Source organism: Furipterus horrens, unplaced genomic scaffold (genome assembly GCF_987537825.1).
Source record: "Furipterus horrens unplaced genomic scaffold, mFurHor1.1.pri manual_scaffold_3, whole genome shotgun sequence".
NCBI classification, from domain to species: domain Eukaryota; kingdom Metazoa; phylum Chordata; class Mammalia; order Chiroptera; family Furipteridae; genus Furipterus; species Furipterus horrens.
Window position 1 is genome coordinate 169,898,156 of NW_028327173.1, and position 18,712 is coordinate 169,916,867.

An 18,712-nucleotide genomic window follows, 5' to 3' on the forward strand; every position below is an offset into this window, starting at 1 on the left:
ACAATGGATGTAGAAAAGGCAAAACTAATCTGCAACAACAGAAAATGAGCAGTGGTTGCCAGATGTCAGGGTAGAATTTATTATAAAGTGTCACAGGGAACGTTTTGGGGTGATAGAAATGGTTCATCTTTTGATTGTGGTGTGGTTACATTGGTGTATACACTTGTCAAACTCATCAAATTGTACATTCAAAATGGTTTTTAAAATGAATACTATTGATTTTTAAAAAGAAAGCAAGAGAAGATCATTTTCTTCAGATACTCTAAACTCTATAGCAGTTAAATCAAAGGGAAATACAGCAGGTTATATTCGTCCTTTCTAAATGCTGGCCTGAAGACAAGGCTGTAGTAGACTGGTTTCTGATCTAGTAGATCTGAGATGGAACCCAATTTCTTTCTTTTTTTTTTTAAAGCACAGCCAGGTTTGGGAGCTATTTAATTATATAACTTTCATTGTCTTTATTATAGGAAGTGTGCCAGTTGTTCAGGAAGAAAATTCCCTGTAGAATATATTAAAGCAGTATTGTTATCCTCCCCCTGGCTGGTTTGGCTCAGTGGATTGAGCGTCGGCCTGCGAGCTAAGTGTCGCTGGTTCGATCTTCCAGTCAGGGCACATCAGAGAAGGAAAACTCTGACTCCAAAAAACCTCCGCTGCCTTGCGGCATACCTCTTCAGGGGAAAGGCTAAGGGAGTGAACCCCGACAGAAAATCCGGAGCCGGAGTCCCTAAGGCGGTTTGACGTTGTAGTCAACACCGGCAACTCCTGCGGCGCACCTGAAGCCAAGCTGTATTGACTCCGTCTTTCCCTTGGACCCTTCAGCTGCGAAGAGAGGGGGGGTCTGCTGCATGGGCAACAGCAGACCCTCCATATCACCCTGCCCAGGCTCTGTAGCTTCAGCTTCACTGGAGAGGACACTCCAGCGTCATCGCAAGATGTCGATTCAACACGGGAGGAGACAGATACCGTGTCACTCCCGAGTCGGACTGCACAACCATTCTCGGCGGTGCAGATAGACTTTTAAGAAGCTACACCATCGTCTCTCGTGACGGACGGCTGCCGACGACGATTGTTATCCTCAAATCTCATATGCACTATTTTTGGTCAAAGAGTATACCAAGTCCTTAGTCTGCGCTCTCCTGAAGGGCAGGGTCTTATTCACATTTCTCTCCACAGCATCTATGGTTCTCAAAATGAAAAATGCCATTTAGAATGCATTCATTAATAGTGAGCTATATTAATTCTGAAGTATATGCCACTAAACATGGAAAAGATGTTGCCCCTTCTCAGGCCAAATTCATGCTTCCCTGGATGAGCATGTTTGCCCTTCCGCTGAATAGAGATATCATTCATTCATCATTTGCTCAACAATTATTGTTTCTTGTCTGTACTGGGCACCATTCTAGATACAGTAGTGAACAAAACAGATCGAATCTCTGCATTCATGGAGCTTCCTTCCCTTCAAAAGGGGAGGACTGTGAGGGAACAGATTTACTTATACAGATATAGTTGTGTTGATGGTGCTAAATGTTAAAAACAGCATTGAAATAAGGCAGAGGGAAAGAGGTATCTGGGGTGGGGAGGTTCTGCTGGTCATGCTGGGTGGCTGGGGAAGCCTTCTTAAAAAAGAAGGGTGAGCAGAAGTTTAAAAGAAATGAAGGAGCAAGCTGGGCATATATATTATGGGAGTGGAGTGTTCTGGGGATATGGAGCCTCCAAGCAGAAGCATGCCTGGCAAGGAGAGGAGTAGGGAGGATGAGAGCCCAAGGTAGCAGGGAGCAGCTCAGAGGAGGCCTTAGACATTATCACGAGGACTTTGCATTTTTGCATTGAGTTGGGAAGTCCTTGGAGGTTTTAGGGAAGAAGTGGTCTGATCTGATTTGTTTTAAAAGGATCATTAGCTGCTGTGTTCAACACAGATAATAGCTGAACAAATGTAAAAATAGGGAGACAAGTTTAGTAGCCTTGTTGAGGCATGAATGCATATGGTCTGTCAAAAATGCTTCCTCATAACCCTGGCTGGTGTAGCTCAGTGGATTGAGCACTGGCCTGCAAACCGAAGGGTTATTTGTTCAATTCCAGTCAGGGCACATGCCTGGGCTGCAGGCCAGGTCCCCAGTTGGGGGTGCAATAGGCAACCAGACAATGATTTTTCTCCCTCCCTTCCCATCTCTCTAAAAATAAATAAAATCTTTTTTTTTAATGCTTCTTTATAAACATTAAATTGGTTTCATAGTTCGTTCTGCTTACTGGATTTTGGGAATTATTTTTATTCAGCTGGTATTTTACTCAAATACAGCTTGAATTTGCTACAGTAGCAATAGAAATAATTTTCTAAATATAATGAAATATACCACTTTTGTAGCTTAGTTGATTACCAGTGGAAGACAATAAGACCTTACAATTATAAAGTATTGGACAGTTTAAAAAGAAATTTTTATTTGTTATTTCATCTAGTCCTCATAGTTTTTTAAAGATTGGCACAGTGGCTATTATCTCCCTGCAGAGATGGAAACTAGAACATCATATGCCAAGTTTGTGGCAGGACACCCAAAGAACTAAAACTTGGGCCTTTTCTCCTCGTCTGAATCCACTGGATTTGTTTAAAGGCATCTGTTATGTTCAAATGATGTCTCAAGATGTTGATGGGGAGTGGACACTTAATATAGCAAATTTAGTATATTGTTTTAATAAAACATCAACTAGTGAGCAAGATACTATGCTTGGAAGGGATACATTCAAAGATGTTTAAAGCATTTTCCTACCCCCTGAACTTATTACTTGGGATGGTTATACTTGTAACAGTAAATATGGTAAGTAACTACAAGCTTTTAAAAAATATCATATGCTCAGTTTCAAACAAATGGTACAGATAAGTAAATTGTAAATGCTTTACAGTTCAAAGGAAGCAGTGATCTGGATGGCCTAAGTAGTTAGGGCCATAGAGAGGCAGGGTACCTGAGCTGAAGAATGGTCAGGATTCAGTCAGAAAATATTGAAGAATGGTTTCCAAACTGGGGGGTTGGGGGGGGGGTGCTGCAGGAGAACATGTAGAATGAATAAAGGCTTAGTGATAGGGTTTTGGGGTTTGGGATTGTTTTTATGAGACAATGATTAATAGTTTGGTCGGAATACAATGGTTTGAGGATAACAGGACTACTACTTTTCATACATAAAATATTCCTGAGAACTAGGCTAAGAGGTGAATGGACATGAGTCATACAGGTAAGTCAAACAAGGTGTTGGAGGGCGGAAAAAATTCAGTTAAGTTCTTATTTACACTTTACCTTTTACAATATAATCTAGCAACTTCATGGCTTTTTTCTTTCTCTATTGATCCACTTACGTCAAATATGTGTCTGATTAAAGCTAAAGATTTCTTAATTTTAGCATACCTCTTGATTTCCAGGCAACTCCTCCCAGGAGTTTAAAATATTCATTAACTGTCTCCATCTGATGCGGTGGCTTAAGAGCGGTTTAAGGGTATCAATATACCAAAGAGCAGGTTGTCAAAAAGAAAAATATTCAAAGTTCAGGACCTATAATGAGAATCAGGTTTGGAAAAACAACCAAGCTGTATAGAGTCTAACATTTCTTTCAGTTCTGCAAATGTTGAGTGGCTGCTGTGGCTATCTGTGATTTGGGGCACATCTGAAAGCACAACCGTATTCTTGAGTTCACATTTTGGTGTGGGGTGGGAGTGGTGTCAGAATATTTAATTTCCTCCTCAAGGAGAGAAATGATGTAGTGAAAGTGCTGTATTTAGTATGTTGGTGATGTAAAATTTATATTGGAATTGGGGAAACTGAAGGCAGAAACACAGCTGGTAAAAGAGCTGCACCTGCTTGTATTCAGAGACACCCCCTCAAAAAGGAAGTATACAATGTGTGTTATCTGAAGGGCATGCTGCAGAAACATGTTCTGTATCTTCACTCTGATCACTGAAACAGAATCATCAAATGAAATCATACTGTGTCTTCATGGTTTCCATCCTGTATTTTCTCCTCTATTCAACAAATACTTATTAACTGTATGCCTGGCACTTTTGTAGGGACAGGGAACATAGTAGTCAATAAAAAAGACCAAGTCCCTGCCTTTGTGGAGTTTACATTCTACTGTCTGTCAGGCAACACTAAATAGCTAATGTATGAGAAAGTACCTAGCATAATTGCCTGTCACATAGTAGGTAGGATTCAATAATTGTTAATTACAGAGTTTGAACTTGAAGTTTGAATTAAGTACCCACTCTTGACAGGGTACTTTGTTGGGACCCTTTTGCAGAGTAGAGGGGAAGAGGATATTAACTCATTTGCAGATTTTTTAACCCTTTGAGTGCCAAGCATAATTCGAAATTTGGATCAACATGAGAAAAATATATCAATATATTATCTTAGGTACAAAAGAAGAGAACAAAACATAAAATACGAATTATTCCATTTTTATTTACATGTATAGCCATCAAGAAAAGTCACTGGGAGCAATGCTGTCACTTTTGGAAAAATTTGTCAATGTCACTCACAGCAGCGTTGGCACTCGAAGGGTTAAATGTTACCATTAAAAAGTATGAGTCCCTTGTTCAGTTTTGTGATAATTGAGATTATATACTTTATTAACTATAACAAGTCCGTTCCTGACCACTTTTGCAATTGAAGATGAAACGTTGAAGCAGGTGCTGTTCTGTATTATCAAAAGCAGTGTGCTCTTGTCCTGCTTGGATGATTTTTGTGGGCTCCCTGAATTCCTGAAAAGGCTCATTGTTGTCACTGACGATGCTTCACAGAAACCCTTTGTGTCATTATTATTTAGCAACTGACTGCCTTGGCAAAAGCTATGTCAATTCTTTTGTTAACTATAACAGCAGTCAAAAATGTTGTAAGGGAAGAAAAGGATAAATAAAACAAAGACTGATAAGTGCATGCACACATACACACATCTTTTAGATCAGTTTCTGAGTGTCCTCTGAAGTAGCATTTGTCACATAAAACCAGGAAAAAGCAATACTGCATTTATTTTTCATTGTTTTGTTCAGCTATGACCTGTTACCAGCAACATACGAAGAATGCCGTTTTTCCTTGTTGGCTTCCCTTTGGCCTTACTGTTTATTTAATGGGAGTAATAGTATCATACCGAGAGCAAAATAAGCCCTTTTGTACAAATCCTTTGCAAGATTACATTTTCTCATCTACCTACTTTTCCTAAAAGGCTGAGGATAGGATGATGGGTATATTTACTCTTGTTGGAAGCCAAGATTTTTGAGTTTCACTGAAATAAACCCTTGATTCTATAGAATCCAAAAATAGTTGGAAGTGGAGGAGTTAGGACCTTACATTTATTTGCCTCCGCATAGTGTGCTTTGCGTTAAATCTGTTCTTAGAATTCCAAGTTGAACAGATGATGTCATTTCTGTAATATACCATGGTGTGCGTGTGTGCCTTTTTTTTTTTTTTTTAGAAAAAGCACTGTAGATATGGAATTAGTTATGTGGACTTTTCTCATCCTTTTTTAGATGTGAAGCCCTCCAATATGCTAGTAAACACAAGAGGACAGGTCAAGCTGTGTGATTTTGGAGTTAGCACTCAGGTAGGTCTCTTCTTCCTCCTCATCTGCTCTCCTGTCTGCAACATTTACTTTTTATTTTCAATCTACTCTCTGGATTGGAAAATCACCTACCTGCCAGACAAACAGAACTCTGCATCTTCTCCTCGGCTGGGAGTGTGTTATTCATTTTTAATCTCCGAGCGAGTTTCCTTCATCAGAATATGATTGTTCATTGTTTAATGACAGTAAAAACTGCTGATATTGTAATTACTACTTACGAATAGCAAACTTCATTGATATGCAGCTTTGATATGAAAGCGTTTTGGCCAGACAAAAGGGAGGGCAGAGTGGGAGCTGTGCCTGGGGAGCCCAACTGGCCCACAATAAAAATTAATATTGGGAGCAACAATGGTGGAGGGCCATTACAATGTGCAGCACAAATTTTAATTAATTTCCATTTTGGGCCTCCCCTGAGAACCCTGGCGATAGTGACCCATGAGCGTGCTGTGATGTTGATTTGAATTGCAGCCACCTTTACTCCCAGCCAAACACGAAGACCAAAGCGAAGGTCATCATTGTATTAAGAGTTGTCAAAGTCTGTTATCCCTCCAGCGTATTTAGTGTTCGTTTCATTCTAGTAATGCATGGTGCTTCCTTCACATCTTGAGCCATTTGACTAAAAAATGAGAGTGTTCAAATTCTACTTCAAATTGACTCTTATTATGTATCAGGCGGGTTTGGGGTACTAAAGCAAAAAGTATCCTGCTTAAGTGGATTGTTTAAGGTTATCTGCTATAAACTGTAATGCGGTGCATGTTTAAATTGGAAATCACATTCAAAAGAAAGAGATTTAACCATTTTTAATGCCTTTGTAGATAAATTTGTTCCCTTTTACATAATTTTTAGTTGATTATAGAAATGATGATTGTAGGTTAAATGAGGAATAATTGCCCATTTTATTTCCACATTATCTTTATGTTGTTCTAACAGACTGTTTTGTCTCATAGCTGGTGAATTCTATAGCCAAGACGTATGTTGGAACAAATGCTTATATGGCAGTAAGTAAACTTATGCAAAGATAACATTTAAAACCAACATCTTTATGTACTTGGTAATGTATAATCTTGAATTAATTCCACAGCTTTAGCCTAACAAATCATAAATTACAAAGTCAATTAAGTCATGATTCAATTTTTAAACCTTTCTAAAAGACATTAGGATTTATACAGGAGCTACCAACTCATCTGACTTTGTTGACTTAACTGGTTGGCTCAAGTGTGAAATTGCTGAGTTTTGGAAGTTTAATCCTACAGAAAAATTGCACCTTATAACGTATTGGCTACTTTGCCACATTGCTTATTTAATTAACCCTCAAGTATACCAAATTGTCAGTTTATAAAATTGATTGTTTTTTCCAGGAATACAAACATGCTTTGTCACCAGATCAAAATTAAGTTATTAATTTGACCAGCTCTTACTTATGGATCTCTGAACATAATGGTTTAGCAGACAGTTCTCTTTAGAACTTACACATCTATATTCTGTTTACTTGTTGAGTTCATGCCTATTATAAGATAATTTATTTAGTTCCACTGAAATAAATTTACCAAGAATAAAAAGTAGAAGTATGGAACTGTTTCAAGGACCAACATAGACTTGGCTTTGACCTCTTTCATACCTTTCAAAAATGAAAGTTATTTGTGTTCATAAAAAATGTTTTTTGTTTATTGGTTTCCACAGTCACTTCAAGAGTTGGAGGGTGGGGGAGAGACAAGAAGGAAGTTTATCTAATATCGTTTCGGAGCAAAGTTTTGTTTTAACATCTTAAGGTTATTTTATTTATTGAGGGTTTTATATTTTTTCAGATAGCTCATTTCATTTCCAGTAGTCTTTTCTTATATATCATAAAGTTAAACAATGTTAGTATGGATGGAACCCTAGATATTTTTCTCAGTAATCTTTGTTCATATATTATCATGATAAAAAGATCTTAATATGTATGGAACCCTGGATCTTATTCTCAAATAGTACTGAGCTTTTTTTTTTTTAATTGAGATACCAGAATAGTTCATCTTTGTCTGCTTTTTAAAAAAATAATAATAATTTTTCTCATTTTTCTAGATAATGTGACAAAATATATATATTAACCTCTGAAGTCATCCTATCTGTTTTTAAAAAACTTAATCACCCTCCTGGCTCTACCAGGTTAGCTGAAATTGGTGAGCCACCTTTATAATTAAGAAAACCCTCTCAAATGCCACAATTTCAGCCTTTGAAATAATTTGGAACACTGTGATTAAAAAAAACAAACAAACTATAAATGAAATAACTTCTCAACCACCCATCATGTTCTTAGTAGTTTTAAATTGCTCTAATAATTAAATTGCATTATATTTAAATGTACAAATTCAGATCACAATTGTCTTTCCCAGGTGTACATTAAAGAAATTACTTTTTTTTCATTTTTGTTTATGGATGAATATGATGCGTCCATCTGTTAATTGAAATGTAAGGATTAAAATTACAAAGCGTTAGCTCAGATTGGCAAAGCTAAAATTGCTTTGCTTCGCTTCTTGGGTGAGTGAATTCTAGTCATCAACTTTTGAGTGCAAGCTGTAGAGAGCTTAAGGCGCCTGGGAAGTGAAGTGACAGCCTGACAGTGAGCGTCGCTCCATGCAGAGGCTCCTGTTGGCTACGTCCTTTCCTGACTGGCGTGCGATCAGAGGTTGAGGATGGGGGAAGATAGCAATAATATTTATTCTTCTGTTACAGGTATTTATCCCTGCCTTGTCTGCTGACAGGCTCATGAGGGAGAAGGGCTTTTTATTTTTATTTATTTATTTATTTTTAAACCACAGTTGGTTCTCATTTTAGCTGGTCTGTTTTGTAACTTTGAGTTCTACATGAGGATCTCTTCCTAGGGTCAGTGAACAACATACAGCTTTCAGGCCAGATTCGGCTTACTGCCTGTTTTTTGTAAAGAAAGTTTTAATATTACACAGTACTGCCCTTGCCGGATAGCTCAGTTGGTTAGAGTGTCATCCTAATATGTCAAGGTTGCAGGTTCGATCCCTCCTCAGGGCTCATACAAGAATCAACCAATGAATGCATGAATAAGTAGAACAACAAATTGATATGTGTGTGTGTCTCTCTCAAAATCAATTTTAAAAGATTACACAGTACTATGCAAACAAACACACAAATGAGTACATGTAAAACCAGGGAAATCTGAATAAACTCTGCAAATTTTACCAGCATCAATTTCCTGGTTGTGTTATAATACAGTAGTCCCTCTCTATATCATGGTTCACTTATCTCAGCCTCACTGTATCACGGGATTTTTTAAAATATTATATTTAATTATTTATTGTGGATTTTTCACTATATCGTGGGATTTTGTGGTACTGTATACTTATGTTGTTAAAGTTACGTAGGTTTAAGAGTGTAGAATATGTTTAAGAACATAAGTAGTGTTTATAAAAGTGTGGAAAAGGTTAATAAGGGAGTAGGAAAGGTTAATAAGGGACTGGGAACAGTTTATAAGAGTGTGGGAAGGTTTATAAAGCCTTAAAATATATATAAATACTAAAATAAATATAAGGTTTCTACTTCGCAGATTTTCACCTATCGTGGGGGCATCTAGAACGTAATACCCACAATAAGTGAGGGAATACTATACTACCATTGGGGGGAACTGGATGAAAAGTGCACGAAACCTCCCTGTATATTACATGTTTGTTTGTTTTTTTTTATGTCTTATGAATCAATAAGTATTTCAAAATAAAAAATTAAAAAATAAAAGGTTTATTGGAACACGGTCATACCCACTTATTTACATATTGGGTATGGCAGCTTTAGCACTCCAGTGGCAGAGTGGAGTAGTGGTGACAGTTGCAGCAAGGACCATATGGCTCACATAGTGACAAATATTTAATATCTGGCCCTTTACATAAAAAAATTTGCCAACCTCTGATCTATGCCAGTGAAAGCTGTATCTGAAACTGAGTACCTTCAGTTAGTCAACCAGTATTTATTAAGCACCTTCTTTGCTGTTAGGTGCAGTAGAACTACTCCAGAATCCACATAAGACATGGGCAAAATTGGAACATGGTATTATATATGGCCATATTATGTGTGACATAAGAAAGAATCAAGTTGTACCAAAAATACATTCAGAGAATAAGAGGCATACAATGTACGACTTTGATGGTTCAAGCAGTATGTGAAAATGGCGCTTATAAGAGAGAGATCAATGTGGAAAGATGAGCAACGACTCAGAAACAGAAGGTTATGTGTCAGGGTGGGTTGAGAGGTAGGGTAGAGGACAAATAATAAATTGTGGAAGTACAGAATTAGAGGTCATCTGATCTAATTCCCTCATTTTACATCATCCATTGCCCTCACGTAATAATTTATACATACTTCTATACAGTGATGATAATGGCTAACAATTCACTGTATGTGCCAGTTGCTCTTACATATATTAACTTTTTAAATCCTCACAACCCTATCAAGTAGGTAATATTCTCATTTTACAGATGAAGAAATGAAGGGATAGAGAAATTAAGTGACTTACCCATTAGACTCCAGAGACTAAATTCTTTACTGCTGTGCCTCTCACTATATATCTAAATAATTTCTTTGTCTCTCCAAATCTAAATTATGATCTTCACAGGGGCAAGATTTATTCCCATTCTGTCTATCCAATCCCTCATACAGTGCTAAATGAATGAATTCATAAATACTGCATTTCAAATATGACTTCCTCACTAATTATAAGCAAGCCATTTCTTTCATATTATTTTATTTTCATTATAAGATATAGAAGACCCCCAAATTATACAGCTACAGATAGTCTGCTCAAATATTGAGAAGAAAATAAAGAAACAGTCCTACATGTGCAGATAATCTTACTAAATTCTCCTATAACCTGAAGTGTAAGGTATAAGAAAATGCTAATAAGGGGAAAAAAGGGGGGGGGCTCTTCTAAGATCCTGAAGCATTAAAAATAATAATAATAATAGCAACTTATGGGCATATTAATCAGTGACCATGGAGAAGACTTGGAAAGTCATTGACTGATGAGGAGACTGAGACCCAGAGAGTGAAGTGTTATGTTCGAGGACATGTTACCTTTTAGAGGCAGATGGCTAGGTTCCACAGACATTTCAGTCCAAAGTAATGAAGAGTTTTCAACTACATTTTGAAAAGATTTCTTTCAGAAGGATTACAAAAGAGACCCAGAAGGTTTGGGGGATTATATTAAATTAAACCATTTCTCATAAGTTCTAATTACTAAAAATGTTACTCTATTTTAAAGATAGAAGTCCCTAAAACTGTAAACCACTGTTAAGTTGCTGTGATTTGCTTATTGTAATTTTTAAATCACATATAAAAGTTTGACATTTTTATGAATAACTGAAGTTTTAAGAAAAATTTTTACCCAAATACTTGTTTCTTGGGATCAAAAAGTCAATCTAGATGACTTTTGTCATTTCCTGAACAATTTTTTCTACCCAGGCTATTTCAGTCCTTGAAATTATCTTTACCCAAATACAACCTCCTGTACACATTGCATGGGCCAACTCGACTGGCCATGCTTATGCGGTGATGATAATGGCGGTGGTGATTATTGGAAGAAGCTAACATTTACTGAGCTTCCCATGTGACATGTACTAAATCAAGCTTATCACATGGACTCATTTAACCTCCACACAAACCTACAAGGAATACATGTCATTATGACTGTTGTTTTGCACATGAGGAAACCAAAGGTGGAATCATGTGAACCAGCCCATGGTCTGTGTTAGCGAGTAGTGAGAGTCAAGATATAATTAGGACACCAGGTTCCTAATTATAGAGGTTGGGTTATTTGGACTGACTCTTCTGCTGAAAATGCTAGTTAAAATAAATTTTTAAATGATCTCAAATATACTAAAGAGCTGAAAAGATGATGGGGAAGTCTCAGGACAGTTTTCAGATGGAATCCTGCAACAGAGGAGAAAGCGGAATATTGGAGAACGAAAGCTACTTATTCCTGAGGACATTTCCCTGTACCACAGCTGTAGTCAGAGGGTCTTTCCCGTATCATGCTGGGAGCCTGAAGGACTTGTACATGGTGTGAGAGCAAACCAGAGCTAAAGCTGCCTCTTCTCTCCCAGTCCCAAGGAATGAAAGAGAAGGCTTCTTGGAATTAAGTAGGAAAGCAGGCTGCAAAGGAAAAGGGGGCAAGTTGTAGCCATAGACTAACTCTGACACAGATTTGCACCCTGTGTATTCGTATATGTGACCTGAGTTGGAAAAGGGGCTTGCTTTGTGCTTAGAACATGGCTTGATGTCAGCATACCCATCTTAGACCTCAGACAACCTCTCCAATATTTTTTTCAAGAGTATACTCTAGCAATTAGTCAAAGAAAGCAAGGCAATCAAGGGAAAAAAGCAACATGAAGAAGAACCAACAGCAGCAGACAGCAAAAACAGCTGCACACAGAAGTCAGACCATGAATTAAAAGTTACATAGTAGTACTTACAGTCAAAATGGCGGCATAGACAGACATGGCTCACCTCTTTGCACAACCACATCAAATTTACAACTAAAATATAGAACAACCATCACTCAGAACTGTCAGAAATCGAACTGAATGGAAGTCTCACAAGTACAGAATTAAAGAAACCACATCCATTGAGACAGGTAGGAGGGGTGCAGACACAAAACAGGCTAGTCCCAACCCCACACCAGGCCCCCCAGCCCAGGGTTCCAGTGCCAAGAAGATTAGCCCCCACAACTTCTTGCTGCAAAAACCAGTGGGGATTGAGTTGGTGGTAGAAACTGCTGGAGCTCCAAGAAGTTGCTCTGAAAGAACCCACACATGGACTCACCTGCTCAGACTCACTTCCTCTGAGCTCCAACACCAGGGTTGCAGCTTAAAAAGCACCAGTGGGATACAGGGAAGTGTCTGGCATCAAGGTGAGCAGAGGCCATTGTCCCTTTTGTAAACCCTCCCCTCCACAGAGCTGGCAAGCTGGTACCATATCTGAGACTCCATCAACCTGGCTAACACTGCTGGACCTGCCGTGGAGACCCCCAGAGACTGCCCCTCCCAATTTATGAGCCCACCCAAGCTGCTTTTCCATATGAATGACTGGTATTGGCTCATGCTTTATAACTTCCTAAATCCTATCAAACAAGTAATAGCTAGCCTCATTGAGCCCCAGGCACTAGCAGCAGCCAGCTTAGATTCACAGCTTAGCTTCACCTGGGAATCTCCCAGCCCAGCACAGGTAGCAGCCATCTCAGATTGCTCTAAAGCTCAGGCAGGATGGTCCCAGACAAAATACAGGTGGGCCTGACTTTGACCTGCACCACCCAGGAAACCCCAGGCCAACACCCCCAGTGGACAGCTACAGACGTGGTGTCAGAGCACCACTACCCTGCCCCTGCACAGCTGAATCTCCACAGAGGGTGGAGATCGATGGTCAGTGGTCACAGCCAATCCCTGAAGCTGACTGGCCTGGGTAAATCCCTCCCATAGATCTGCTAACAGCAATCAAGGCTCAACTACAAGAGGATGCTATACTCAGTCCACACGAAGGGTGCACCTCGAGTGAGTACCCAGCTTGCGTGATAGGGGAGGCTGAGCCACTGGACCCTACAGGACACCTACTACATTAGGCCATACTACCAATGTAACAGAGTTGGGGGGGACCCTCCCCAAAGCCCCCACACCTCATAGTTTTGGTACTTTGCATATCTATGGCAAGTTGGTAGCAAGATAATAGCTGTGCTGCAGCCCAGGGCAAAAGGGCGGGTGATAGGCTTAAGATACTTTTATAACAATGACTATGGTGCCCTGAGTCAGCATTAAAAATAAGGGCAGGCAGCCATAAGAATAGAGAAGCCACATAGATGGGAGTCAGCTAGGACGGAAGCCACATGGTTTGGAGAGAGAATCCACCACGAGGTCTGGAGTAAGAAAGAGGAGATCCACTGGGAAACCTGCCTAGAGGACAGGGTGGCACGGCCGATGAGGCTGGAATTGTGGAACCTGCCTAACCAAGCATGGGTTAGTCGGAGATGCCTGAAATGCTACTGTGAATGGGAATGCTGAGCCGCAGACTTCTGCTTTTCTGAAAGACGGTACCTCTGACTGGCGGATTCTGAAACTTGCCTGGTTTGGCAGGGCAAGGCAGTTCTAAGTGTTTTAGAGTGTTTTATAAGGAGTGGGACATAATGGTAGAAACCTGCCGTTACTCTGAATCTGCAAAACTTAAATAAACCCCCTTACCTTTTCCACCAAACTTTTATATTGGGAGTCACACTTCTTGGCAGTGGTCAGTCAGACCCCACAGCTGTTCCAGAACAGCATAGGCTGGGGTTCTGTCCAAGACACAGAGTCAAAGCAGCTCTACCTAATACATAGAAACAAACATAGGGAGGCTGCCAAAACAAGGAGACAAAGAAGCATGGCCCAAATGAAAGAACAAATCAAAACTCCAGAAAAAGAGCTTAATGAAAATGGAGGTAAGCAATCTATCAGATGAAGAGTTCAAAACACTAGTAGTAAGTATGCTTAAGTAACTTAATGAGGACATCAACAGCCTAAAAAAAAAGGCCAATCAGAAATGAAGAATGCTCTAATTGGAAATAAAGAATAATTTACAGGGAAACAAGAGTAGAATGGATGAAGCAGAGAATCAAATCAATGATAAGAAACATAAGGAAACAAAAAACAACCAATCAGCAACAATAAGAAGGAATTCAAAAAAATGAGGATAGTATAAGCAGCCTCTGGGACAACTTCAAGCATTCCAATATTCACATACTAGGAGTGCCAGTAGAAGAGAAGGAGCAAGAAATTAGAACTCTGTGAAAAAAGTAGTGAAAGAAAACTTCCCTAATGTGATGAAGGAAATAGACATACAAGTCCAGAGGGCACAGAGTTCCAAACAAGATGGATGCAAAGAGGCCCACTCCAAGAATTGGTGAATTAAAAGACAGATTGTGTTACAGCAGCCTCACTTCAAAACCCTTGTTTAACCAGTGTGCCCTGCTACCCACACAGGGATCTTTCAACCTAAAAAAAAAAGAAAAAAGCATAGTTTGATACATATTTTGATTTCATATTGACCTAAAGTATTTGTTCATACTTTCTTAATTTTCTGAGTAACTTAACGAAACAGAAAATCCTATATCAGAAGAGATAAGGGATGTTACTTGGCATCTTCCTTCTTTTGGCAAGTAAACCCTAGGGTATTGTGCTGTTACTAGAGACAATACTGGAATGAGTTAACTAAATATGGGTCGTGGGTAAATGCTAAGTAACAGAGAGTAGCTGTAAGGAGTGGGGTATGCATGCCAGCTCAGAGCCACTGCCCTTTACGATCCTCTGTAAACTCATCACCACTTCTTACTATTATTGGTAAGAACAGACCAGGGTTTTTTTCACCCCGACTCTTAAACTTCAGTGCAGAGGCACCTGAGGTGAGAGTTGTGTTTTTTCCTGATATTTAGCTTTCCATGTCAGAAAGTGACCCAGCTTTAGCTTGTTAACTGCAAAGTATCCATCACAGATCTTCTACCAGTAGTGTTGCATCTGGTGGCTGTGTTTGTTTTGCTTTAAAAGGGTGAGACAGAGCGGGCCACCTTGGCTTGAAGTGTGAGAAATTTTCCAGCCTCAGGCCGTTGAAGTCCTGGCTTCGTAACTCCAGAATGTACGGAGCTTAACTTGTGGCCATGTCAGTTTCAGGGGCCTAAGCGCATTACCCAGTCCCTACCCCCTGTATGCATTCTTTAGAATAGACCTGAAAGGCTGATTTTGCTGAGCATTTGTTAAGTACTGCGTCACAACCATAATCTTGTTTTGTTAGCTTATTGTAGGAGTAATGTCTCAACTTAGAGATTGTCAGATGCTTGTCCTTAAGGAGTTAGTTCTCTTATTTGCCACCTGATATCTGTGACCATCACTTTTTCTATTTTTTAAATTTAATTTGTCTATGTTTTATTTTCAGCTAACAGATTGTACTTGTTTGGCAGTTCAGCTGAGCAAATGTTATGAATGTGTTTAACATTATTGTTGGTCCTGCCAAAATATTTTGTGTGTGGGTTCCACTTGTATTTGCTTTGTCTGTACTCTGCCTGAAGCACTATATATTAATGATTGCCAGCTAGTGGAATGAAGGAAGGGAAGGAAAGGAAGAAGAGACAAGGAGAAAGGCTACATTTGGTTATTTCTTTAACAATTCTAGAGGATTGTAGGACGTTCGTGTTTGCCAGAAGTTCTTGATGGACATGAATGGCAATGTATGGGGAAGTTACATTAGCAGAACACTCCAGGGAACATACATAGAAATTAGTTCATACTTAAAACCAAATGTGCAGTAAGCATGTAATACATGCCTCCAGTCAGCACACATTGGTTCTGCACCAACCATGTGCCAGGCACGGTACTTACAAGCTGTGGGATGAATAAGACACTCTCTTTGCCTCTTAAGAGAAACAGACTAGCAAATGGATGGTTATAATGCAGTGTGATAAATTAACATTAAAGTTATGAACAACTTTTCAATGAAGTACACAGGCAGGAATTTGTCATGCTCCCTGAGGAGTAGAAGAGGTTTTCATCAAAAAAAGTGGCCCTTGAATAGGCCCTTAAGAGAAACATTCACTAAGTAAAGAAGAGGAAGGTAGGTCATTGCCTCTGCAGGGAACATGAAAATATTTAGTGACTGGAGCTGAATGTACCAAAGAATCACCCAGAGAAATTATTTTTTAAAATGAAGATCCCCAGAGCCACCCCAGACATTCTGATTCAGGAGGTTCATTTGTAATAAGCACCTCAGGCAGTTCTACGATGGCTTGTCCAAAGACTGCATTTTGAGAAACACTGGCTCGATCCATACTAGTGTGTGGCTTTTCTGATTCCTGGTTCTGGGACAGTTTGACACACTGGGAAGTACCCTGGTATTGCAGTCAGACATACCTGGGGGTGGATCCTGGTTGTGTTCCTAACAATACACTTAATGCCAACCCATAGCTCTAGACTTTGGCAAAGTCCGTGAATCTTACTAAGCCTCAGTTTTTACATCTGTAAAATAATGGCAATATAAGTAATTTTGCAAGATTTTTATGAAGTATGGAGTATGCAAAGTATCTAGCTCAGTGTCTGGCACATATTGTACTAGGTGGTCATTAAATGATAACTGTTACTGTTCTTATACAGTGGCTGCAAATTAAACCCCTCTGCCCTGTTTTTCTCATCTGTTAAGTGGGGGTGATAATAGCACCGATCTAATTTATGTATTGATGAATCTGAAATTAGACATGCATGAAGAGCACTTAAAACGATGCCGGGCATATGGAAATTTTTCAGTAAAGGCACAATGATATTGTTGATTTTGATGATGATGATGACATGAAGATGATGGTGTTACCCCTGTAACTAGCTGGCCAGTTCCGTATGAATACATCTTAGTACCTATGGAACGAGCAAAAATTGTATAATGGGTTCATTCATGTAAGAAAAAGAAACTTGAGAAATGATGGGTGTAGGGGATTAGAACATAAAAGAAAAAGTATTGGGGGATTGGAATGACCATGTCTATTAGCAGCTGTGAGAAATGGTCACATGATCCATGGCCCTTGGGAAGAATTATTCTTGGTAGGAAAGAGGTTTTACAAATTAAAGAAATAAATAAAGGAAGGGAAATAAGACAATCCATCTTGCTACCTCAGGGCAGGGCTTTATATAATTGTAAGGAAAGTGGTCCCAGGAGAAGGCAGTAAGTACAATGAGGTAGCCTGGTAGGTGGAGTGGGGAAACAGTTACAAAGTTTTGGATCCTTGCTAAGCCACCTCCCCAAGATGTAGGACTGTGCCAACTCACCCGAGAGCATCTGGCCCGCATCTTCTACACCTCTGGTGTATCTTTTGCGGGTGAATGGTGGATGCCCACTTCCTCCATCTCCAGTGGAGCAGGCTGACCCTGCCCCAGTTACTCTTAAAAGACTTGCATGAGATCTCCTGAAGGATGATGACTATGGTGGCTGCCAGAAAACCAAGGGATGGCACAAAGAATATAATGCTGTCCTGGGGGGTCCAAGGTATAAGAGTTATAATCCCAGCCCTGCACTGCTAGCTCTGTAACCTCAAGCAACCATTCCACCTCTGTGAGATTTACTCACTTGTTTCTGTGGTCATTCAAAGACCTCTGTGAAGTACCCTACTGAAAGCCAAATCCTGGAGGGACAGAGAGACCAGGCAGGCAGCACCCACTTCAATACAAAATCATTCTATTGAAGTTGAGACTGTGTGTGTACTGACTGTCTAGACCAAGTATTTGCTACACATCTTAAACTTCGTTCATATCAACAGACACCCTGATATATGGAATAAAATGTTCAACAGGTGAATCTGAGCAATGGAAATTTGGATGATCTTTGTACTCCTCTTAATCATTAAATTTTCTTAAAGTTTGAAAGTATTTCCAAATAAAAGGATTAAAAAAATAAAATGAAAGAATTTCTAGTAATCCAAACCTAGCTCTCAAAATGCAAATAAGTGATAACATAAAATGTTGTGAAATTTGTCACTCCACAACTAAGAACCCTAGATTTGGAGGAAGAGGACCTGGGTTCAAGTCCCGGTTCATTCCCCAGCTTAGGACTTTGCCTAAATGACTTCACTAATCTGAATATGCATTTTCTCCATCTCTAAAATAAAGATAAGGTTTTCCTCACAGGGACTTTGTGAGGATTCAGTGAAATTGTACTTATATAAAATCTACATGATTTATATATATTATCTACATAATACATATGTAAAATTGCTTTGTTCTTCATAGTGTTATGCAAATGTTGCTGACCCTTGCCTTGGCTGAGCTCATGTTAGTGTGTGTGATTCCTGGGTAGCTTACATCAGCTCACAAGCTCCCTTCTGTTTTCTTACAGCCTGAAAGAATTTCAGGGGAGCAGTATGGAATCCATTCTGATGTATGGAGCTTCGGAATCGCTTTCATGGAGGTAGGTTTTTTGTAAATAGATGTTTCTATGTACATTGTAGTAATACAAGGGGAGACCCCCCAAAAAAATAAATTATCTTCTGGAGTGCAGGCCCCTTGTAGTACAGGCTTCCCCCGTTAGGTGAGTATTCTAGGGACCCATCTATATCAGCATACCAACT

The 18,712-nt window shown here is 39.3% G+C and overlaps 1 protein-coding gene across 9 annotated transcripts in view; it reads left to right on the forward strand.

Moving 5' to 3' along the window:
* Positions 1-18,712, forward strand: part of MAP2K5 (mitogen-activated protein kinase kinase 5) — a 255,139-nt gene that overhangs the window by 133,030 nt on the left and 103,397 nt on the right. For all 9 annotated transcript variants that reach the window (XM_090270812.1, XM_090270814.1, XM_090270815.1 and 6 more), the window contains exons 14-16: positions 5,504-5,577; positions 6,543-6,593; positions 18,481-18,552. In XM_090270812.1, coding sequence (XP_090126938.1) covers positions 5,504-5,577; positions 6,543-6,593; positions 18,481-18,552 — 197 coding nt within the window. The remainder of the gene's footprint in view (positions 1-5,503; positions 5,578-6,542; positions 6,594-18,480; positions 18,553-18,712) is intronic.